Source organism: Lepus europaeus, chromosome 6 (genome assembly GCF_033115175.1).
Source record: "Lepus europaeus isolate LE1 chromosome 6, mLepTim1.pri, whole genome shotgun sequence".
Classification (NCBI taxonomy): Eukaryota; Metazoa; Chordata; class Mammalia; order Lagomorpha; family Leporidae; genus Lepus; species Lepus europaeus.
Window position 1 is genome coordinate 43,326,199 of NC_084832.1, and position 24,183 is coordinate 43,350,381.

General features: G+C 35.9%; 1 protein-coding gene across 2 annotated transcripts in view; it reads left to right on the plus strand.

Moving 5' to 3' along the window:
* KLHL1 (kelch like family member 1) overlaps positions 1-21,478 on the plus strand; it is a 385,849-nt gene extending 364,371 nt beyond the window's left edge. For both annotated transcript variants that reach the window (XM_062195308.1, XM_062195309.1), the window contains 2 exons: positions 14,238-14,409; positions 21,419-21,478. In XM_062195308.1, the coding sequence (XP_062051292.1) occupies positions 14,238-14,409; positions 21,419-21,478 (232 nt within the window). The remainder of the gene's footprint in view (positions 1-14,237; positions 14,410-21,418) is intronic.
* Positions 21,479-24,183: the final 2,705 nt, after the last annotated feature.

Sequence of the window (24,183 nt, forward strand, 5' to 3'; positions counted from 1 at the left end):
GAATCTGCAGATTGCTTTCAGAAAAATGGACATTTTGATGATATTGATTCTTCCAATCCATGAACATGGAAGATTTTTCCTTTTTTTTGCTATCTTCTTCTATTTCTTTCTTTAATGTTTTGTAATTCTCATCATAAAGATCTTTGACACCCTTGGTTAAATTTATTCCAACGTATTTGATTTTTTTGGTAGATATTGTGAATGTGATTGATTTTAGAAGCACTTTCTCAGCTGTGGCATTATCTGTGTATACAAAGGCTGTTGAATTTTATGTGTTGATTTTATATCCAGCTACATTTCCAAACTCTTCTATGAGTGCCAATAGTTGTTTAGTGGAGTCTTTTGGTTCTCCTAAGTAAAGGATCATGTCATCTGCAAACAGAAATAGTTTGATGTCTTCCTCCCCAATTTGTATCCCTTTGATTTCTTTTGTCTAATGGCTCTGGCTAGAACTTCCAGGACTATATTGAAAAGCAATAGTGAGAGTGGACATCCTTGTCTGGTTCTGGATCTGAGTGGGATTGCTTCCAACTTTTCCTCATTCAATAGGGTGCTGCTTGTGGGTTTGTCATAAATTGCCTTAATTGTGTTGAGAAATGTTTCTTCATCCCAATTTGCTTAAAATTTTCATCATGAAGGAGTGTTATATTTTGTCAAATGTTTTCTCTGTGTCTATTGAGATAATCATGTTTATATTCTTCATTTTGTTAATATGATGTGTCACATTGATTGATTTGTGAATATTGAACCATCCCTGCATACCGGGGATAAATCCCATTTGGTCTGGGTGAATGATATGATATGTTGTTGGATTTGACTGGCTAGTATTTTGTTGAGGATTTTTGTGTCTATGTTCATCAGAGAGATTGATAAGTAGTTTTTCTTTCTCTGTAGTATCTTTTTTTGGGTTTAGGAATTAAGGTGATACTGGATTCTTGGAAGGAATTTGGGAGAATTCCTTCCTTTTTGATTGTTTTGATTTGAAGAATCATAATTAGTTCTTCTTTAAATGTTTGGTAGAATTCATTGGTGAAGTCACCTGTTCTTGAGTATTTCTTTGTTGAGAAGGTCTTAATTACTGATTCCAGTTCTTTCTTGGTTATTTACCTGTTTAGGTTTTCTATGTGTTCATGGCTCAATTTAGGTAGGTCATATGTGCCCAGGAATCTATCTATTTCTTCTAGGTTACCCATTTTGTTGGCATAAAGTTCTTTGTAGTAATTTTTGATGATTCTTTTTTTATTTATGTGCTGTCTGTCATTACATTTCCTTTTTCATCTCTGATGTTGTTAATTTGGGTCTTCCTTTTTTTGGTTAGTTGGGCAAGTGGTATATCAATTTTATTTTATTTTTTTTTGGAAAAACCTGTTCTTTCTTTCTTTCTTTTTTTTTTTTTTTGACAGGCAGAATGGATAGAGAGAGAGACAGACAGAGAGAAAGGTCTTCCTTTTTGCTGTTGGTTCACCCTCCAATGGCCGCTGTGGCCAGCGCATCGCGCTGATCCGAAGCCAGGAGCCAGGTGCTTCTGCTGGTCTCCAATGCGGGTGCAGGGCCCAAGCACTTGGGCCATCCTCCACTGCCTTCCTGGGCCATAGCAGAGAGCTGGCCTGGAAGAAGGGCAACCTGGATAGAATCCGGTGCCCCAACTGGGACTAGAACCCGGTGTGCCGGCACCACAAGGTGGAGGATTAGCCTGTTGAGCCACGGCGCCGGCCAACCTGTTCTTCATTTTGTACATTTTTTGTATTGTTTTATTGATTTCAATTTTTTTGTTTTTTTTCTCTAATTTTAATTATTTCTTTTCTCCTACTAGTTTTGTGTTTGGTTTGCTGTTGTTTATCAAGGTCCTTGAGATGTATTTATAGATCATTTATTTGGTGCCTTTCTAATTTCTTGATGCAGATTCCAATTGCTATAAACTTTCCTGTTACCCTTTGTTTTGCTGTATCACATAAGTTTTGATATGTTGTGTTGTCATCTTCATTTGTTTCCAGAATTTTTTTATTTCTATTTTGATTTCTTCAATGACTCAGTGTCCATTCAGGAGCAGTTGTTCAGTCTCCATGTGTTTGCATATGTTCTGGGGATTCCTGAGTAGTTGATTGCCAACTTAATTCCACTGTGGTCAGAGAATATGCATGGTATGATTTCAGATTTTTTTTTAATTTGCTAAGATTTTCTTTATGGCCTAGCATGTGGTCAATTCTAGAGAAAGTCCCATGCACTGATGAGGTGAACATGTATTCTGTCTTTGTAGGGTGTAAAGCTCTGTAGATACCTGTTAGATCTATTTGATCTACAGTATCAATTAAGTCTGTTGTCTCCTTGCTGATTTTCTGTCTGGTTGAACTGTCCATTGCTGAAACTGGGGTATTTAAATCCCCCATTATTATTGTATTTGAGTCGCTATCTCCCTTTAAATCCATAAAAATTTCTTTTAAATAACCAGGTGCCCTGTAATTAGGTGCATATATATTTATAATAGTCACATCTTCCTTTTTAATTGATCTCTTAAACATTATATAATGCCCTTCTTTGTCTCTTAATAGTTTTTGTGTTAAAATATATTTTGTCTGATATTAGGATGGCTATACCAGCTCTCCCTCTCTCTCTTTTTTTTTTTTTTCTGTTGGCATGGATTACCTTTTTCCATTCTTTCATTTTCAGTCTGTGAGTATTTTTACTTAGGGTTTCCTTTGTACTTTTACTGAGCATTTTTCTGCCTTCACCTTCTTTTGTAGTGATATTTTTGTTTCTGTATTTCTGTGTGTACCACATCTTTGAGCATCCTTTGTCAGGCTAAGTGCATGGTTACAAATTTTATGAATTTCTGTTTGTTATGGAAGATCTTTATTTCACCTTTATTCACAAATGAGAGCTTTGCAGGGTATAGTAATCTGGATTGACAGTTTTTTTTCTCTCAGGACTTGGAATATTTCTCACCATTCTCTTCTAAGCTGTAGGGTTTCTGATGAGAAGTCTGCTGTGAGTCTAATTGGAGTTCCTCTGAATGTGATCTGGCATTTCTCTCATGCACATTTTAGAATCTTTTCTTTATGTTTTATTGTGGAGAGTTTTACTATGCAATGTGTTGTGGTGAAGATCTTTTCTGGTCGTGTCTATTGGGAGTTCTGCATGCTTCCTGTACTTGGATGTCCCTTTCTTTCTCTAAATTTGGTAAGTTTTCTGTTGCTATTTCATTAAAAAGGCTTCTAATTCTTTATCTTTTTCCACCCCTCAGAAACACCTAGGACCTGTATATTGGGTTGTTTGATAGTATCTTGTAAATCTCCAACAGTGATTTTTAGTTTTTCTACTTTCTTCTTCTTTTTTTTTTGGGGGGGGGGGAGAGGGAAGGTGGGTTGATTGTAAATTTCAAAAAAATTTGTCTTCTATTTATGATATTTTTCTTTTGTTTCCCCTACCCTGTTTTTAAGAATTTCCACTACGTTTTTTATTTGATCTATTGAGTACCTCGTTTCTAGTATTTCATTCTGATTTCTCCTTAATTTCTCAATTTTATGGGAAAATTTTACATTTAGTTTGTGAATTTGCTTCTGGTTGCTTCTAAGTAATGTGATGATTAATTTTCTGAATTCCATTTCTGTCATATAATCAATCTCTTCATCTTCATCTACTATGGAAGTTTTGTAGAGTCTCTTCGGGGTGCTCATAGTGTCTTCTTTATTCTTTTTTTTAAAGGTTTTATTTATTTATTTGAAAGGTATAGTTACAGACAGTGAGAGGGAGAGACAGAGAGAAAGGTCTTCCTTCTGTTGGTTCATTCCCCAAATGGCCGCAATGGCTGGAGCTGTGCTGATCCGAAGCCAGGAGCCAGTTGCTTCCTCCAAGTCCTACATGCAGGTGCAGGGGCGCAAGGAGTTGGGCCATCTTCTACTGCTTTCTCAGGCCATAGCAGAGAGCTGGATTGGAAGAGGAGCAGCTGGGACTAGAACCAGCACCCATATGGATGCCAGCACCATAGGTGCAGGATTAACCTACTGTGCCACGGCACTAGCCCACGTCTTCCTTATTCTTATTTAAGTGTCTTCTTTTGTTTTTCAGCATTTGTGTAGGATTTTTTGTCTGGTAGCTTTTTTAAAAAAGATTTTATTTATTTATTTGAGAGGTAGAGTTACAGACAGTGAGAGGAAGAGACAGAGAGAAAGGTCTTCCTTCCATTGGTTCACTCCCCAAATGGCCACAATGGCTGATTCTGCGCCGATCTGAAACCAGGAGCCAGTTGCTTCTTCCTAGTCTCCCACATGAGTGCAGGGGCCCAAGCACTTTGGCCATCTTCTACTGCTTTCCCAGGCAATAGCAGAGAGCTGACTTGGAAGAGGAACAGCCAGGACTGGAACCAGCGCCCATATGGGATGCCGGCACTGCAGGCAGAGGATAACCTACTGTGCCATGGTGCTGGCCCCTGTCTGGTAGCTTTTATCTTTGTTTTGTGTCTTTGTGCCTTAGTGGGACATCTATACTTTCAGTGACTACCAAGAGGTATGTGCTGAGTGTGGCCCGCTTGTACTGTTCAGTATTCCAGGGTGGAGCAACTATCCAAGGTAAGACCCCCATGAGGCTTTGTGACTCTCCTCTGGTTATCTGGATGGAGGAGGGTGTTCACCTCAATTGGTGTGACCCGCCCTTCTCACAGCTGTGGGACACCTTGGTGTTAGTCTCTGGTGTTTTCAGCACCAGTTTGCACTGCTTAATAAAATGCACATTTGATCTGTGGCATCTTTCCTGTGAGCACCTTTCCCTCTGGTATGAGTTTCTATAGGTCTGTGGTTCATGGGCATGTACACATAGCCCTTGCCTATGTCTCAATGGTGGTGGGTGGATGAGCTTTTGATAGGCATGGCTTCCCCTTGCCTTATGTCACCTACCTGCATCTAAAAATAGAAGGAAAAAAAAAGCAAACAAAGCAGCAGGGTGGTTTCTCCCAGCCAGCTGGCTGCTGGTCCCTGGAGGGTAGGGCAAGTGGATTGAGGTGCCACTTCCCTAATTGTTCATTTATTTTTTTCCCCCATGTGGAACTTCAAAAGCAGTCTGCCAAGCACTCCCTCCCATTGCTATCTGCAGCTTCAGGGGCCCACAGATTCTTCTCTTACCTAATGCGCTGGGGCTGGGGCTGGTGCTGTCCTCTCTGGGTCCGAACTCCGCTGTTTTTTGTTTTTGCTCTTTTGGCGTGGACTTGGACCAACTCTGCTATTCTTGCTGGGTTTCCCACTGTGAATTCTCCATGGATTTCTGTCAGATATGTAGTTTCTGTCCTTTTTTAAATTATTAATTTTCTCCACATGATTCGGACCGTCCTGTCATTATTCCGCCATCTTGGAACAAACGAGGATTTTTTTTTTTTCCCCCAAGGATATGTGATGTTTTACTGAGGATAAGTCTATTGACAAGAAATAGCTTTTGGTAATTAGGAAATATTCAAATTTGGCTAATTCTTTGATAAAACAGAGAAACGATGTTTAACAATGATATTACTGTGAAATGAGCTATCGAGGTTTGGCTATATATACATGCAAAGAGAAGGGAATTAAGTTCACCACATTTTCTCTTTCTTATTCTCTGATCAACTGAAATCAGTAAATACAGGTGTTATAGTGAGACCTGTGGTAGGAGACCAATAAATTATTTGTACTTTATACAGATATGCATACAATCTGTTATTTAAAAATACTAATAGACTTACAACTCATTCATAGTTTCTTTTGCTAAATTATTTTGAAAACAAAAAAGGAAGATGAATAAGATGAGGTTCTTTTACCTTGAATAAATGCTGCTAATGAAATGATATTTCATCCAAATATTCTCATTACTTTACAGTATAATATATTGAAATGCTGTTTGTGAGACAAGGCACAAATAACTCAGCCTGAGAATACATTCATGAGACAAAAATTAGATTGAAATAAGCATAGCTATGTTAAATTATAGAAGTGCAGAGGATATGAGCAGCTTAAGTAATGCAGGAGCACACAGTTTTATCATGATTCTTATCCAAATTCATACTACTTGTCAGATTAATAGCAGTTTTGTACTTTCTGTGACATTTTATATCAATGTCTTACATGTGAATTGTCGATAAATAAAGATATATAATGGTGCATCTATTTTCTACATATAATATTAGCAGTGTTCTTAGTATATAATGATATGCAAGCAGATCATTAGAAATAGCAAGAGTAATATATAGAGCTACATTTTGTAAATGAGTAGGTGGATAGAAGAAATTGTATATCACAATGATGCTTTATGGAAGTGCCAATGTATTATGTAGTGGTGATGTTAAGCACAGTTATATAACACTTATAACAATTTTTTCTCAGTCAGGCTGTTTGGCACAAAGTATATCGGCATCTCAAATAAGAGTAGCTAAGAAAGGCAGAGGTGAGTGAGAATAAAAAGTGTATGGACAAATAAAAATTAATTTTGTGACCAAGCCTCACTCTTGTGAGAGCATATTGGCTGAAGAACTCAGTGTCCAAAATGTGCAGTAAGTTCAAGGAGAATTTAGGCCTACAACATGCAATTCGTTAGACAAAGAGCTTGTACCCATCTGTTGGTTTTGCATGTATTTTTGCATTGTGCTGTACAGAGCTTACTATATATTAGGAGAAAGATGTGAAGAAATAAATGATTAGAGCCCTAAAGTAAGAAGTAAGTGTGGACGTTTATGCACAACAGATTATCACCGCTGGGACACCAGCCTCACATATCTGAATGCCTGGTTCCAGTCTACGTTGTATCCCACCCATTTTTGTACCAATGTACATCCTGTGGGGCAATAGATGTTGGTTCAAGTACTTGTTTCCCTGCTACCCATGTGGGAGTCCCAGATAAAGTTCCTGGCTCCTGATTTTGGCCTGGCCCAACCTTGACAGTTGCAGACATTTACAGAATGAACCAGCAAAAGGAAGAGATCCTTCTTTCTCTGTCTGTATGGCTGTCTCTCTCTCTCAGTTCCTCTGTTGGCTAACAACAGATTAAGACTACATTTGGGCCAGAGCTGTAGCATAGTGGGTAAAGCTGCCACCTGCAGTGCCAACATCTCATGAGGGCGCCAGTTTGAGTCCATGATGCTCCTCTTCTGATCCAGCTCTCTGCTATGGCCTGGGAAAGCAGTTGAAGGTGGCCCAAGTCCTTAGGTCCCTGCACCCACGTGAGAGACCAGGAAGAAGCCTGGCTTCAGATTGGCACAGCTCTGGCCGTTGTGGCAATCTAGGGAGTGAATCAGCAGTTGGAAGACCCCTCTCTGTCTCTGCCGCTACCTCTCTATAACTCTGCCTTTGAAATAAATAAAATAAAATCTTTTAAAAAAGTCTACATTTACCCTCACATCTACATCCCAGTTATGAAGCCAGGTTAGACAGAGGGGGTCAAGATAGTAGGAACCTCCTAACACAGTCTTTGCTATTTCTGCTTCTACTTCCTCCAATTGACACTCCTTAAAATTGTCAGAGGGATCTTGTGATAATGCAGATTTGACCTGGAAGAACAATGAATGCTTGCTTATTATGGGACCAACTATCAATATTCTAATTTAAAATATTTTACACAAATTTTCCCAGTAAACTTGATTTCATGTGCTGTAGTGAGAAAGATCACTTCTCCACTCTACATTCATGAACTTGCCTTATTCTACATGAAGCACATAATCAACATGAAAGCTAGAAACACTGAGTATTGTCAAGAAGCTTCTTTTTCTATCACTGTGATTACTGACCTCTTCTTATTCTGCCATGAAACTAAAATAAATAAATAAATAAATAAATAAATCAACAGTCAATTCAAAACTTTCTCACCTTCTGTGACCCTGAATAACAGGACTGCTGTAGCTGAATCAGAACAGGAAACACACCCTTATGTAATGTGTGGGAGATCTTATGTTAAGTAATACATGCATATTCCCATCAAAGAATAAATCAGATACTGAGACTGAGTTTGAAGCTAAGAAATCCTGCATTAGATGCTTACAACATGATCTTTAAATCAGTTAAAAGTTTTTTATTTTCTCAACTTAGAAGTGTCACAATTTCATCCATAGATTTGTATTCATATTTGTTTATGAAACTGATAGCTACATTTGATTGCCTATCTGGGTTTTAAGTTGCACTTTATAGCAGAAAAACTCTGTACAACTTTACTCTTGCTGTTTATCTCTTTCTTATAATTTACCTTTTAGATTCCTGGATATATCAGGAATATAGCATATACTGAGTGCTTAAAATATTGGCTAAATAAATAAATGGACAGATAAATGTGGAATATATGATGGAGGTGATCTTCTGATCTTAAATTTGACTGGGACTGGTATTTAAAAGTATTGTCTTGGCTATAAAGAATATATATATATATATATATATGTATGTATGAAAATATGACCATTTTGGTCATACAGGATAAAGGTTAAAATAATCACAGATCATTAAAGCTATAGTATTATATATTAACCATCGGTTTGACAAAGATATAAAACAATGTTTGACAAAACTATATTTGTAGCAATATTGATACACATAGACATTTCTTTCCTTTTTGTTTTCTTATTTTTATTTTTTTACTGCATATGAATGAAGTGGTCATCTCTTATCAGATTTTGTAGATCATGTTCCTTATGTAGAACTTAAACCAACACCTTATATGTCAATGCTCTTGAGGGGGAATCAATTTGTGGAAGCAGAAGATAGGAAAAAGAACAAAGGAAAGAAAAAAAAATGAAAGGAAAGGAAAATAAAAAAAAGAAGGAAGGGAAGGGAAGGGAAGGGGAGGGGAGGGGAGGAGGAAGAGTTCAAACACAAGCTGTTGCAAAGCTAAAGTTTAACAAAAGATAAATAAATAACAGAGCTCATTGGTCAATCATTCAAATTATTTTCATAGATGCTTCATGGGGCAGTACATATTGAAATAGTCTCAAGAAGCTATGGAAGTCATTTAGCCTGACTTCTTTTAGCTGCTGTTTGGGAAGCCAATGTGTAGGTCACTCACTTTTTGTAGGTGACACTGCTTGCCGTGGACCCTTGGATAAGGAGAACCAGGGGCATCAACAGCATCAGGGCTTACTGATTACAATTCAGACTGAATCATGTCTAGGGCCTCTCTTTCTAGGCTCGTAGACACAGACAAGCCATGAGGATCTGTGATACTGCAAAGACTATGTCCATAAAAGAAGCTCATAAGAAATGACCCTGAAATCCTGTTAATGAATACCCATAAGTAATGAATATACATGGAAATATGTGAATAATTATATTTATAAAAATATTATTAGAGTTATTCAGTTTTTAAAAATTTTTATTAGAATTTTTTACATGTCTACTACATACTAATGCTTCAGTGTCAAAGAACTTTCTTTTAAAATCTAATGAAACCTTGCTGATGTTGCTTTTATTTACAGGACAAATTTTGTAGCTTTTTCATTTTTAAACAGCACTATTATCATTCATCATTCCCCAAATCCAATTATTTTGTTAATAATAATTTAAATATACTTTGCGTAAGTCATTTAATTAATATCATTCTTATTCATTCTCACAGCACAGATATCATTTTTTGTTTCCTTGCTTCTTTGTTTTCTTATTTGTTTTTCAAGCAAACATAACTGGCTATAAATGACTCCTATATTGCTGAATTTTCTATGTGAGTATTGCTTGTAAAGATTTCAGAAAACAGGCAATCTCAACTATATTTGTTACCAAAGTAATAATTTCCTATAAATATTTTATGATCAATTTTTATCCTTAACATATGGAAATAACAATTATGGTTGAAAATTAGTATCCCTCAAACAATTCAATAAAAATTTTCAATGAGAAACTAAGTTATATTCTTGACTAAGAGCAAGTTTTCATTTTATAGCCAATTTTAGCCACTACACAGTGGCAATTCTCTTGCCTGAGGGCTATTACTTTAATAGAGTCTGTGATATAGAGCTCACTCTGACCAGGAAGGCCGAAGTGAGATGTAGAAAAGGCAGAAAGCCTACACGCAAAATGCCACCAATGCCAGCACTCCTTCTGCCTCCTTTTTAAAATAAACTAGCTATCAGAGTCAAAAAAAAAAGAAAAAGAAAAAAAACAATGCTTAGAATTAAATTTTCTCAAAATGTGACCTAACAATGATAAGAGTTCAGTGGTGGTAATTGTGTGAAAACTGCTTAAACATCTGTAGGCCCTCTTCTAAGCTAAAAGCAGATATTTATTTCGTCTTTGGGATAATAACATTATATGTCCCCAGGCTGAGGTGAATCCACAGAGTTCCTAGATACAGGAAAACAGATGAGGTATTCATTAACATTAGAATAAGAATTTTGAATTTGTGTGATCACTTTCTGTGTAACTGGGGTCTTCAACAGAAGGTTGAAGACATGAGTATTGTTTTGGTTTGGTTTCACTGGTCATATAAATTTAAATGCTGTCATCATTGCCAGATGTTAATTGAAATAGTGTTATTATAAATTTAAAATATGTAACCTAGGAGCTGGCACTGTGGCATAAATGGTAAATCCGTAGCCTGCAGTGCCACTATCCCATAATGGGATATAGTCGGGGCTGCTCCACTTCTGATCCAGCTCTCTGCTATGGCCTGGGAAAGCAGTGGAAGATGGCCCGCCCCAGTCCTTGAGCCCCTGCACCCGCATGGGAGACCTGGAAGAAGCTCCTGACTCCTAGCTTTGGGTCTAGCCATTGCAGTCATTTGTGGAGTGAACCAGCAGATGAAGACCTCTCTCCCTCTCTCTCTCTCTCTCTCTCTCTCTCTCTCTCTGCCTCTGCCTCTCTGTTACTCTGCCTTTCAAATGAATAAACAAGTCTTTAAAAAAAGTCACCTACTGCTGAAAACAGGTACATCTAATTCAATGCTATTTTCTAGAAAAATATATTTAAATTTTAAAATTACTTCCAGATAATTTTTTTATTTAAAAAAAGATTTATTGGACGGTGCTGCGGCTCATTAGGCTAATCCCCTGCCTGCGGTGCCAGCACCCGGGTTCTAGTCCTGGTTAGGGCGCCGGATTCTGTCTTGGCTGCTCCTTTTCCAGTCCAGCTCTCTGCTGTGGCCCAGGAATGCAGTGGAGGATGGCCCAAGTCGTTGGGCCCTGTACCTGCATGGGAGACCAGGAGGAAGCACCTGGCTCCTGGCTTCAGATCGGCGCAGTGTGCCGGCCACAGCTCACCGGCCGTAGCAGCCATTTGGGGGGTGAACCAACTGCAAAGGAAGACCTTTCTCTCTGTCTCTCTCTCTCACTGTCTAACTCTGCCTGTCAAAAAAAGAAAAAAAGGAAAAAAGAAGAAGAAGAAGAAGAAGAAGAAGAAGAAGAAGAAGAAGAAGAAGAAGAAGAAAGACTTATTTATTTGCTTGAGAGGCAGTTACAGAAGAGAAAGGGAGAGGCAGAAAAAGGTCTCCCATCTGCTGGTAAACTCCCCAGATGGCTGCAAGGGCCAGAGCTGGGCTGATCTGAGGCAGGAGCCCAAAGACTTTTGCCATCCTCTGCTGTTTTCCCAAGCCATCATCAGGGAGCCGGATTGGAAGATGAGCTGCTGAGACTCGAAGTGGCACCCATTTGGGATGCCGGCACTGCAGGTAGATGCTTAACCTACAGCGCTAACCCCACAGATAATTTCGAAGTGGAAAAAATGGATGTGTGTTTACAAATGTAGATTAGTATTTTTAAATGTTTAGCTAAATGTAAGACATACTTGTGTTCTCTTCCTTTCCTGTGCAATATGAGTGTTTGAGAAATGTGTTGAACTTATAATTTTCAAAATGTTATTTTTATTTTATGTGAAAGGAAGAAATAGAGAAAGAGAGGCAGGCAGAGATTTTTTATTCGCTGGTTCACTACCACAAATGCCTGATTTGTGTGAATATTTGAGTTTCACACAAAGAGTAAGTTCAAAATTCTTTTATTATTGCTTAGAACACTATTAGTTGTTTTCTCCATGTTTCTGACTTTCTTGTGCATTTGTAAAATCATGAAGTCTGTTTTGCAGACAGCATTTGAAAAATCAGAACTCTATGGAGTAGAATAATAACTAAATGGAAACCAAAATATGACTTCAGAAAAAAAATTTAGGTTGAAGTCATTGTGAGAAAAGTCACAGTGGATTTCATTTAAGAATGAATAAAATGTAAAGAACATTGAGTTTCCCTGAAATTAAAATGTTTTAGATATTCTTTCTTTTAAATTGATTTCTACCAGAAGTTTCCTGACATACAAAAAGTCAACAGTCTCTTCTAACCTCATTACCCAGCTTCAACAGCCATCACCAGTTCATCATTCTTGTATCCATATTCAGTTCTTTCTTTTTCCCTCAGGCATTTTAAAGAAATTCTTAAACAGGATTTTAACGGAAACATTTCTGAATTCTAAAAACAAGTGAAGAAACAAAAATGATCTGGACTTCATGTTTTTAACATTACCACAATGCTATTATCCCACTAATAGAAACTCCAGCAATTCATTTTTAAAATGTAGTGCCTAGGATATATTAAAATTTCCAAAATGTCTCAAACATCTTTTAACAGTTGGTCGATATGAAGTAAGATCGAAATAAATTCTACTCTACTCTATTGTTTCTCATTCTCATTTTATTTAGAATGGTTAACCTCTTCCCATTTATTTATTTGTCATGACACATTTACTCATTGGCATTTTCAAAAATTAAGCCATTATCTTGTATAAGATTCTGCATTCTGGACTTCAGTATTTGCTTTCTTGTGGTATCCCTTTCTTTCTCCTTTTAAAGTTCATTTTAAAAGTATCTTCATATATTTGAACATGTTTACGGATAAGGTTTAACAATCTTTCTTAAAGAAGATGTTGTAGCACAGATAGTGTGTGTATGTGTATTTGTGTGCCTGTGCCTGTATTTGATGCTTTGCATGTATTTGCTACAGCATGCAAAAGTAGATTCTTGTGTTCTGAACTGTCAATGTTTCAAGGTCACCCTGGTTTTGCAGGCGTTCAGTCAAGATCTCATTTTGCACGTGTCGTCTTAGCCATGTACAACCCCTCCAATCATGGTGTGCAAATGCATATAACATCCTGGGTAATGTGAATGTTCTCTATGAAATATAAACTCCAGAGGTTGTGTAAACAACCTTCTTCATTTTCAATACTTGATTGTGTTGTTGCTGTTTAGTCATTTGTTTTAGGAATCTGTAGGTTGAAAACTTCAAGTGGTGAAAAAGGATTGGCTCAGCTAAACAAACTAAGACTGTATTTACTGTTTTTGTCAGAAAATACATTATTGTACAGAATTCTTAATGGCTGTTTTGTTCTGGTATCTGAACTGCAGTTACAGGAACAAGACAAAGGGGTGGTTTATTCATTCTTGACTGAAATAAAGCACATTCACTAATATAGTCTTCAGGTAGTTGTCACTCAAAATATAAAATATTTTTATATAATACATGCTAATTACATATTTTTGAGAATTAAATTTTTGTTTAAATTCGGTAATAATTACTTGGGCTCTCTGACTTCAATATCTTGATATAATAATTTCTCCATCCTGGTGAATTCTGAGCAATTCACTAAAACAAAGCTCTGTTTGCATTATAATTAGTATTTTTCCAAGTGTCAAAGATTACCCATTTTCTTCTTGAGTAAACACAGAACTCCTTATCCAGGGAATCAAACAATTCATAAGCTGATCATAACCTGGTTTTTCAGGCATACTGCTCCCACACACTTCTTGGCTTATGCATCCTTACAGACCTGTTTCCTCAAAGGTACTCATCGATTTTTAAAATATACTTTTTTTTTGCATATTTCTTTTTACTTTACTTTCTAACAAATTTAGGCTTCACTTTCAGAACTGATTTAAATGAAACTCCAGATAAGGATCATACTATGATTCTCCTGGATTATTAATCATTCCTTCTGTTTGATGACCATAGCACTTTGCATATATCTGGTATGAAGGTGAATTTTCCTATAGAAATAAATATATAATATATGACTTTCATTATGGAAAGAGATCATGACATCTATTTTTTCAATGAATCTATCTCCATCTAGAAGTCTAGGTATCTTTTGAAAAATACTTTAAAATTTATGAAGTCAAACAGCATGGGTATTTGCTCAGAATACCTGTTCAACGATTGAGTTTTTAGGAAAAGCTTTGTTTTCTTTTTCATCACATGCTTTTCAAAGATTATCATTTATACAATGAAAGTCAAATGTTATTAGATTATGCTGTGTTCTGTTATTTGAATTTCAGGTATGATCCCAAAACAGACACCTGGACCATGGTAGCCCCATTGAGTATGCCTAGAGATGCTGTTGGGGTCTGTCTCCTCGGAGATAGACTGTATGCTGTTGGTGGCTATGATGGGCAGACATACCTCAACACTATGGAATCCTATGATCCACAAACCAATGAGTGGACACAGGTAAGGTTGTGATCAGCACAATTTATTTCAAATGTAAGAATTTATCTCAAGTACTGTAGTAATCTATCTAATTAACTACTATGAATCCATCATGATTAATTTAGAATATTGTGTTAAAATTGGGATATGTGTAAAATACTCATTGAATTGTGATTCTGTACACATTTCTCTTACACAAATGATATTTTCACAAAATATTTGTTGAAAGATGGCATTCTGTTTCTGGCTTTATTAAGTCATAACAAGTGACAGGAACTGAATTTGCATTATCTGAAGCAAAAAATAAAAGCTTAATAGATTGGTTCAAAAACTTGAGCTCTAAGGATATTTGGTTTTAGAAATAACTGGTAAAAGAGGATGGGAGCGTATATAACTCGATCTTTCCTCTACTCATTTTTCACTTGTGTATGTGGGTTAGGTCAACTTTGACCTACTACAGAGAGATTTTTTTTTTCCCTCCTGGTTGTGCTGCTGGAAACTAGAAGTAGTAATGTTCACAGTCATAAACAGAAAGTGAAATTTTTTTGTTCCATTACAATTTAAAAAATAAAAAGCACTGGCTCTGAATGGCATTTTATGTCAGTTTCTCACTCCTTGACAATCCATTTGTTCAGGAACATGGAGTAAAATCAGTGGCTTATCTTAGGTGCAGCATTATCTCTTGATAGACACTGAAGCTGGAGACTTGGGATCATACTAGAATGAGGCAGCACTTAGCTAGAAGATGTGTTGGGCTGGGCAAGTATACCAGGGGGCTCAAGGAGAAGGCAGGACAATCTAATTGTAGTAGAAAATACCTTCTTCTTTAAAGCTACTGTGACATTACTTAGAATAATGGTGAAAATGGGTAACTCTGACTTTTGATCCCACATATGATTCCCCTTTCCTTTTCTTCTTTCCTCTCTTAATATTTCTAGTATTTTTCTTTTATTAGAAATATAAAAGTGGGGAATTATTTAAATAAATAAATAAACTTCAACAATGAATGCATTGATGTTCTGAAGCCTTATTTAATTGAGGCAGAATAATATTTGCATCTTCTGTATACCTTAGTGGGTGGAAAGTTCTGATTTTTGAGCACAGAAATTAACTAAAATCTCTCTGAGGAACTTAAACAGTCACTGAAGTAAATTTATTTTAAAACACTTACTTTTAAATAGACACACCTTCCTGATTGTGCCAATTTTGATAGTATGTGTTTGGCAACATTTAGATAGACTGACTTTAGTAACACCAAATTCCTAATGCCAGGCTAAGGTGCCTGCATTATGAATTTCCCTCTTCCCTAATGGAAAAGTCCTGAACTCAGCAAAAATGATAACATTTTTGAGGAAGATCAAATAAAGAGGAATAGAAGAAATAAAAGGGAAATATTACAAGAAACAAGTCCTCTGAGTTCTACATTTGACTTTAACTGTGAGAAAAGGAGCATTCCTTATCCAAAGGATAGTAAATATAAAATAAGTTAGTGATGATTGCCTTCAACATTATTTTAATTAAATTTTCAAGAATATATTTTTACTTCTTTCCTTGATGGGTCCCTAGTGTTTCCAGAGACCACTGCATGGTTAATCATTGTTGATTTGCTAAGGAAATGTGCTATTTTGCTGGTATGTTTTTAAATGTGCCATTATACAAATGAACATTAAATAAAGGAATTTTATGGGTATATAAATGATGTAGTATAACATCTTCATTATATATTTATAGTAAAAAAACACTTTGCTTACCATACCTCTAAAATTGAAATCAAAGTTATATATGTAGTTATAATTGGTAAAACTCTCCTAAAGACCAATTTCTCTCATCTGTTTTATTGTATGTTTGGACCATATAATATCTTACAAACAACAAAGGAGTATTTAAAATGTTTTATAACCACTTGATTTTAGTACAATAAACATTAATTGTAAAACTCTTGAATTACTTTAAGATTTTATGCTTATATCTTTTCATTATTTATATTTTTAAGACTCTCAAGGGACTATAGCAGACCCACACAAAATCTCTTTTAAAACTTCCAAGATTATAGGTTACTAGAACTGTTTTCCATATTTATCAGATAGATTCTATTACTATCACTCAGTTTGCCCACTATGTGTATGAAACAGATTGACTAGCCTATATACAATTGGCATCCACAATTATTGATGATTAGCATAAGTAACTTAAACTATCCAAGAATATGTTTGTGGGAAAATTCCCCAGGTTGACTAATTGTGAATAATGGAAATAGACTAAATAGTCATGACAGATTTATGTCTTAATGTGTTTTACATAACACACACACATGTGTATGAGCATGTGTATTTTAAATAAATTTTATATTATTATTTAACATTGAGCTTCTTTCTTGCATTTGATTTCAAATATATATATATATATGTACTTCAAGATATAGAGAGAATTTTATCTAATTTTCCCTATCATGAATAAAATTACTGTTTTATCTGTTTTCTCCATACACTGTCATGATGCATTAAGCTTTAAGGAATCAGATAATATGCCATTTACTATCATATCTCCTAAGACTAGTCTTGTTACCAGTATGCAATAGAAGATATGTGAATGTTTCTGCATAAATTAATTGAGAACTGTTGTTGCAACTAAGTTGGGCTTAGTTCAGTTTATTTGTATACATGGATGTATAGGGAGTTGCATGGAATTCAGGTAATATATTTACTTTCTCAGTTGCTTTCTTCTAACTGGTTTCATGGTCCATCCTTTTAGGCTATCATACTAGTGAGGCTGAAGTTATAAACTTTAAATATAGAATAAAATATATGTATAAATGTAAATATTTATAAATACAACATATATACTAATTTATATTGGATTATGGTAAAAAAGACAAATCTCTCTTAAATGTTTAATACACATTTATGTAGGAAATAGCAAATACTTAAAATGGCATGATACATTTTTGGAAAGGGAAATAGAACTTAAGTGTATTGGGTAGAGAAATCTTCCTTCAAGAATTGATATGCATAATAGGGCCTAACAAATTAACCAGATCAAAACATAGGGAATATGTTGTATTGAAGAAGAGCATTTGAAGAGTTGAAGGAAGAGCATGTGGCATTTAATTAGGCAGGAAATAGAGATGAGCAAAGAGTATTTAGGGAGATACACAGAGGGTTTTGTTTGTTTGTTTTTCTTGTAGTTTTTAACAGGTTTGATGTATTTCATGGGTATACTTCTGAGACTAAAATTATGTTCCCTTTCTCTCCCCCTCCCTCTCCCTTTCCCCCTTCTCTCCTTCACTTTTGAGATAACATATCTTCAATTTACAATGTTGTCAAGGGTTTAATGCTTTAATAAATAAGGAGTTCAACAAGAAAAAGCAAAAAGATCTTAGCTGAGTGGAAATATAGGCAAGGTCTATAGATAATAATCAAATGGAAAAAATGACTATTTCACCCATACACAGTCAATTGCAAAGCAATCACAGATCATTAAAACTATAGTAGTATAACATTCTTTTTTTTTTTTTTTTTTTGACAGGCAGAGTTAGTGAGAGAGAAAGACAGAGAGAAAGGTCTTCCTTCCATTGGTTCACCCTTCAAATGGCTGCTATGGCCGGCACGCTGGGCCAATCCTAAGCCAGGAGCCATGTGCTTCCTCCTGGTCTCCCATGCGAGTGCAGTTCCCAAGGACTTAGGCCATCCTCCACTGCCTTCCTTGGTCACAGCAGAGAGCTGGACTGGAGGAGGAGCAACCGGGACTAGAACCCGGAGTACCAGTGTCGCAGGCAGAGGATTAGCCTAGTGAGCTGTGGCACCGGCCCTTTTTTTGAATTTTATTAATATAAAGAGAGCAAATTTCATGTATTTCATAGATATAATTCTCAGAAGGTAACCATATTTTCCTTCATCTTTCACTCCCTCCCTCATTCCTCCCTCCTTCCTTCCTTTCTCTTTTTTCCCTTTAATTTTTTTAAAGATTCATTTACTTATTTGAAAGGCAGAGTTACAGAGTCAGAGAGAGAGAGGGAGAGAGAGAGTTGGGGGGAGAGAGAGAGGGACAGATAGAGAGAGAGAAAAAGGTCTTCTATCTGCTGGTTCACTCTTTAAATGGCCGAAACAGTGGGAGCTGAACCAATCTGAAGCCAGGAGCTTGGACCTTCTTCCAGGTCTCTGACATGGATGCAGAAGCCCAAGAACTTGGGCCATCTTCTGCTGCTTTCCAAGGTCATAGCAGAGAGCTGGATTAGAAGTGGAGCAGCCAGGACTTTAACCGGTGCCCATATAGGATGCTGGCACTGCAGACAGAGGTACCTGCTATGCCACAGCACTGGCCTCTCCCTTTAATTTTTGCAATAACATAATTTCAATTTACTTTAAATTCACAGGCTTAATGTACCACTAGCCATAATGTTGAACAAGCAAAAATTAGAAAGACACTGTTCCACAGGGGTATAGACAAGGGCTAAAAACAACAATCAAATCACAAGATGATCTTTATGATACAGGAGCAGGAACTATGTCAAAGAGTCTTGACTTTGAGAAAGAAGGGAAGGTAATGAAGAATTTTTCAGCAGGCTGAGTGAACAATCAGAATTATATTCTAAGATTGCACTAGAGGAGGTGCTGTTGCACAGTGAGCAGCATCTCCAATTTGGGTTGAAGTTGTGACCACTCTGCTCCTGATCCAGCTTCTTGCTAATGCATCTAAGAGGCAGAAAGTGTTGACTCAGGTGCATAGCCCCTGTGTCTCATGTTGGAGACTCAGATGCAGCTCTTGGCTCCTGGTTTCTGCCCAACCCAGCTCTAGCTGTTGCAGGCATTTGGAGAGTGAACATGTAGGGGGAAGATCTCTCTCTCTCATGCTCTCACTTTTGCTCTCAAACTTTGCAATTAATATAAGTAAAAACAAGTAAATACACATTTAATAAAATGATTGCACTTGTTAGAATGTGAAAAACAATTAGGGGAAAGCAATATTGGAGTGAGAGAATCTGTAAGGAGGGTATTTTATTAATTCTCTCAAAATAAAGTTGCACCTTGAACTAAGGAATGGACAGCATTAGACTAGTTGGAGAGTTCCTTGGAGGATTTCATGATGTTTCAGATGTAGGTTTTAGTGACAGAAAATGAAGCCCCATGGATGTGCTATGGTGCCCTGTCTTCAGCAAAGGGGAAGAATGATATCTTTCACAGACTTAGGAAATACTATATTCCTTTGAAGAAAAAAAAATAGAAGGGATTTATTTTCACACAAACTGATGCTCATCAACATGTATGAGATACAGATACAGATGTGAGCTAGACATAAAGTGGATCTACTCACTGTATGTGTGCAATTCATAGTACTTCTCAGTGTTGATTGTACATCTAAGGGCCTTTAGAAAAATTCTCAAAAATATGACGATACTGTACTCATCCTATTCCTATTAAATGATAAGAATTATACTCATATATTTTGTAAAAGCTCCTCAGATGAATCAGCTGTGAAATGATACTTGAAAATCACTAAACTATAAAAGAAATACAATGGAAAGAACATGTGATTTGGAGTCAGATACACACAGTTTGTAATACTTTGATTTTGTGAGATTTCCATACTTTATTTGGATATTCCATTCATTCATCTATCAAATGAAGATAACTATACATGATGCAGTTATGAAGATAACTGTGACAACTTTACAATAATTCTAACCAGAAATTAAACTACCAATATAACAATATATTTACAGGCAACATTTTATCTTTCACTTCATGCAATTATTTAATGAGGAGTGCAAGATATATTAAATTAACTTTTATACATAATCTGTTAAATGAAAGGAATAAAAATAAATATTATATCGGATTTATTTTTTCCTGCAGTAGGATAATTGGTAACCATAAATACATTTTTAGGGAACTGGTATGGAGTGGCATTGAAGGGTAGTGGGTTAAGTTGCCTTTTACAATGCCCACATCCCATATAGGAGTGTCAGTGAAGTACCAACACTTCCATTTCCCATACAGCTTCTTTCTGATACATTTGGAAGTCCACAGGTAATGGATCAAGGACTTGAGCCCCTGCCACCACATTAGAGATGCAGATGGAGTACTTTGATCTGGTCCAGGCGTTTGGGGAGTGAACCAAGAGACAAAACTCCTCCGCTCCCTGGGTGTCATTGTATATTTCAAGATGAAAAAAAAAAGAACTAGTAGATAATGGAAGTAACTTTCCTATTTGGAGAATGAGAACATGTTCTTTCTCAATCAATAAGATAATATGTGATCTGAGGGTATTTTGTTCTTAACTGTTTTATTTCTTATATTTTTTCTTTCTTTTTAGTTAAAAAAAAACTCTCATAATTTCTAAACTACCTTGATAACTTTATAAAGCCCTAATGAGAATTGATATAAAAATAATTATTATAATTATTTAAAGATTTATTTATTTATTTATTTATCTCAAAAGCAGAATCATAGGGAGGCAGAGACACAGAGAGAGTAAGATATTCCATCCCAATGGTTTATTCCCTAGATAGCTGCAAATGGCCAGGGCTGAACCAGTGTGAAGCCAGGAGCTAGAAGCTTCTTCCACATCTCCCACAAAAGTGCAAGGGCCCAAGCACTTGGGCCACCATCTGCTGCTTTCCCAGATACATTAGCAGGGAGCTGAATTAGAAGTGGAGAAGCTGGTGATCATATGGATTGCAGGCATTGCAGGAGATGGCTTTACCCACTACACCACAACGTTGGCCCCCAGAATGAATCTTTCTTACAAACTTTTGTATAGCAAATTCATTTTACTGAAAAAACTAAATATTTCATTACTGTTTTAAGAATTCAATAGTGATTGCAGAGTTTAAATTTCAATATGTAAACCATTGCTTTTTTAATGTCGTTATCAACATTTCCATTTTATTGTACTAGTTCTGGCTAAAATGAGGAAATATCAGCACAGTTTTTCAAGATTTTCAAGTATATGAACCTTTTAAACATTATAATTAGCATATTTTTGTGTGACAGTAAAATTTTTTCCTAAATTTTGTGTCTTTTTTTAACAGATGGCTTCCTTGAATATTGGGAGAGCAGGTGCCTGTGTGGTGGTCATCAAGCAGCCTTGACTTATTTTGATTTTATTTGGATGTATTTCATTTGCTGGAGTGGTTATTTTTATATCACATGGCAAGAATGAGGACTTCATGAGATGAAGACTCTTCTAGAACGATTTACATAGATTTACCTACTGACATCTAAAGAGGTAGAGAATCACAGAATTATTGGAAAAAAGAAAACATGGAGCAAATACAAGAGTAATGTGTGGCCATACGTGAGTTAGTTCAAGAATGGTTGTTGATAATTTGCTTTATATTGTAGCATACAATAACTAGAGGTACCAAAGGATTCCTTTTTTTTATCAGTTGAAAGGGAAAAACATTATTTGCGACATCAGTAATTTCATGACTCCAACTCATTCAAATGTTCTGTAATCTATGGCAATATACAACAGGTTGCCAAGAGTAGAAAACATGATATTTCATCTGACAGAATCTGATTAGCTTACTATTTTCCTAATCAGATATGGTCACAGGAGGAAGTTCACTGATTTTATTAAAACAAACCTGCTTCCTCTTTATTTTCCTAAGCTTTGAGAACAATTAGAGAAACGGATTCACGCTTTTCTCTTGCATTCAGAAAACAAGCTGTCCTGCTAATCAAAGCTGTATATTTCATCAGAGATGATGGTTGAATTTTATTGTACCCATATTAACATCTGAAACTGGCAGACATAAAGGACTATTTTTGTTAGGCTTGCCACATTGCTTTGTGTTTTGAACACACTGAGCCAAAGAATCAGAACTATTATGGGCATTTGCCTTATGTTGAGTTCAGTGTAAGCATGGAAGCTAGCTATTCTGAATGTTAATAAATATTCATTGCATGTTGAAGTTCTTTAAAATTTTGTTATTAAACAGACTTAGAATTTTGAGGGGGAAATATATGCTGCATTAAATTGGAGTGCTTAGGATTATTGCTAGAAGGAAAACAGAATTCAGCTTCTCATTACCCACGTTTTAACTTGTTATGTTGATATGTATATTAGTTTAAGCTAAATGTTTGTAATTGTTTAAAGCATAAAGTGGAAACATTACATAATATTCTTAGTAAATAATAGATCTATGTAAATTTTGAAAATAGTTAATAAATGTTAGAACATTTGCTTTTATCAGTGTATTTTTCTTCAATAAACTTTAATCTATATCCAAGTCAAAAATGTACAAGAGTATTGAAGAGACAAGCAAATTTCTCTGCCCTTGCTTTTCCAAAATAAACATATATTCCCATCAAAACATAAGTGTGTTTTATCCTAAGCACAATGCCATGCCAAAACAAAATGCAATTTGCAATTTTTCTCTATAGTTATTCGGTTGAGACAGCATTAGTCCCTGCAAAACATTTCACACAGGATTCCTAGGAATTGTGCAAGGGCTAGGAAAGGCAAGTTTACTCCCCTTTTGGAGTTGAATCAATGTAAACCATGAAATTAAGTTTTTTGTTGAATGGCAAAAAAAAAAATGCTGGAAACTTAACAGGCATGGAAATATTAATAAATATTTTTTCCTCAAGGAAATATTAGGAAATCTAAAGTTCCCTAAAATGTACTTTGTGGTCATATTTATTAGGTACAGTTTCTTAAAAAAATGTCATTGTAGTCAGATGTTAAGGAAGTGTCACAGATTACTTTAAAATTGTGATTAAACATTGTATAATACTCAGTTAACAATCAACTATTTATAATTGTACAGTTCAATTGTGTTAAGTGTTTACATGTTGTTATGTAACCACTCTCCAGGATGCTTTAATTTTTAAAAACCCTAACTCTGTACCTATTATAACTCCTCATCTTCTTCTCCCACCAGCCCTGGCAACCAACAATGTTGTCCTGTTTCTATGAATTTGACTACTCTAGACACCTCATGTAACTGGAATACCATAGTATTTGTCTTTTTGTGATCGATCATTACTAATATTTCAAGGTTTATCTGTGTTGTAGCATGTGACATAATATCCTTCCTTTTAAAAGGAATTGAATATTTATACTACATTGAATATTTATACTACATTCTGTTTATCCACTCATCTGTTCATGGGCAATGAATTGCTTGTACATCTTAACTTTTGTGAATAATGCTGTTCTGAATAGTGAATACAAATATCGCTGCAAGAACATACTTTCAAGTTCTTTTGGGTTATGTTCAGAAATGGAATTACTAAATCATATAACAACGTTTTTTTTTAATTTATATTTCTTTATATGAGGAGACAGACACACACACATACACACACACTGCGTTGGAGGGGGAGAGAAAGAAAGAGAAAGAGATCTGCCATCCACTGGTTCACTCTCAATATACTCACAAAGGCAGAGACTGGGCCTGGCTCAGTCTCAGAGTTGGAAACTCAATCAGGTCTCCCATTGGGTTGATGGGAAACCAACTATTTGAACCATTACTGCTGCATTCCAGGATATGCATTATCAGGAAGCTGGAGTCAGAAGGCAGAGCCTAAACTGAAACCCAGACACTCTAACACTTGATGCAGGCTTCCTAACCCATGTCTTCACCATTAGACAAAATAGTTCCTCCCCACCTGGGATTATTTTTTGAGAAATCTTCTTTAATATTTTGCATAGTAACTGCACCATTTTACATTACCACCAACTGGATTCCCATTACTCTACAGTCTCACAAACACTTATTTTCAGCTTTTTTATGTTTGCTGGTGTTTTAGATAGTGGCCATCCTGATAAGTCTAAGTAGTAGTTATT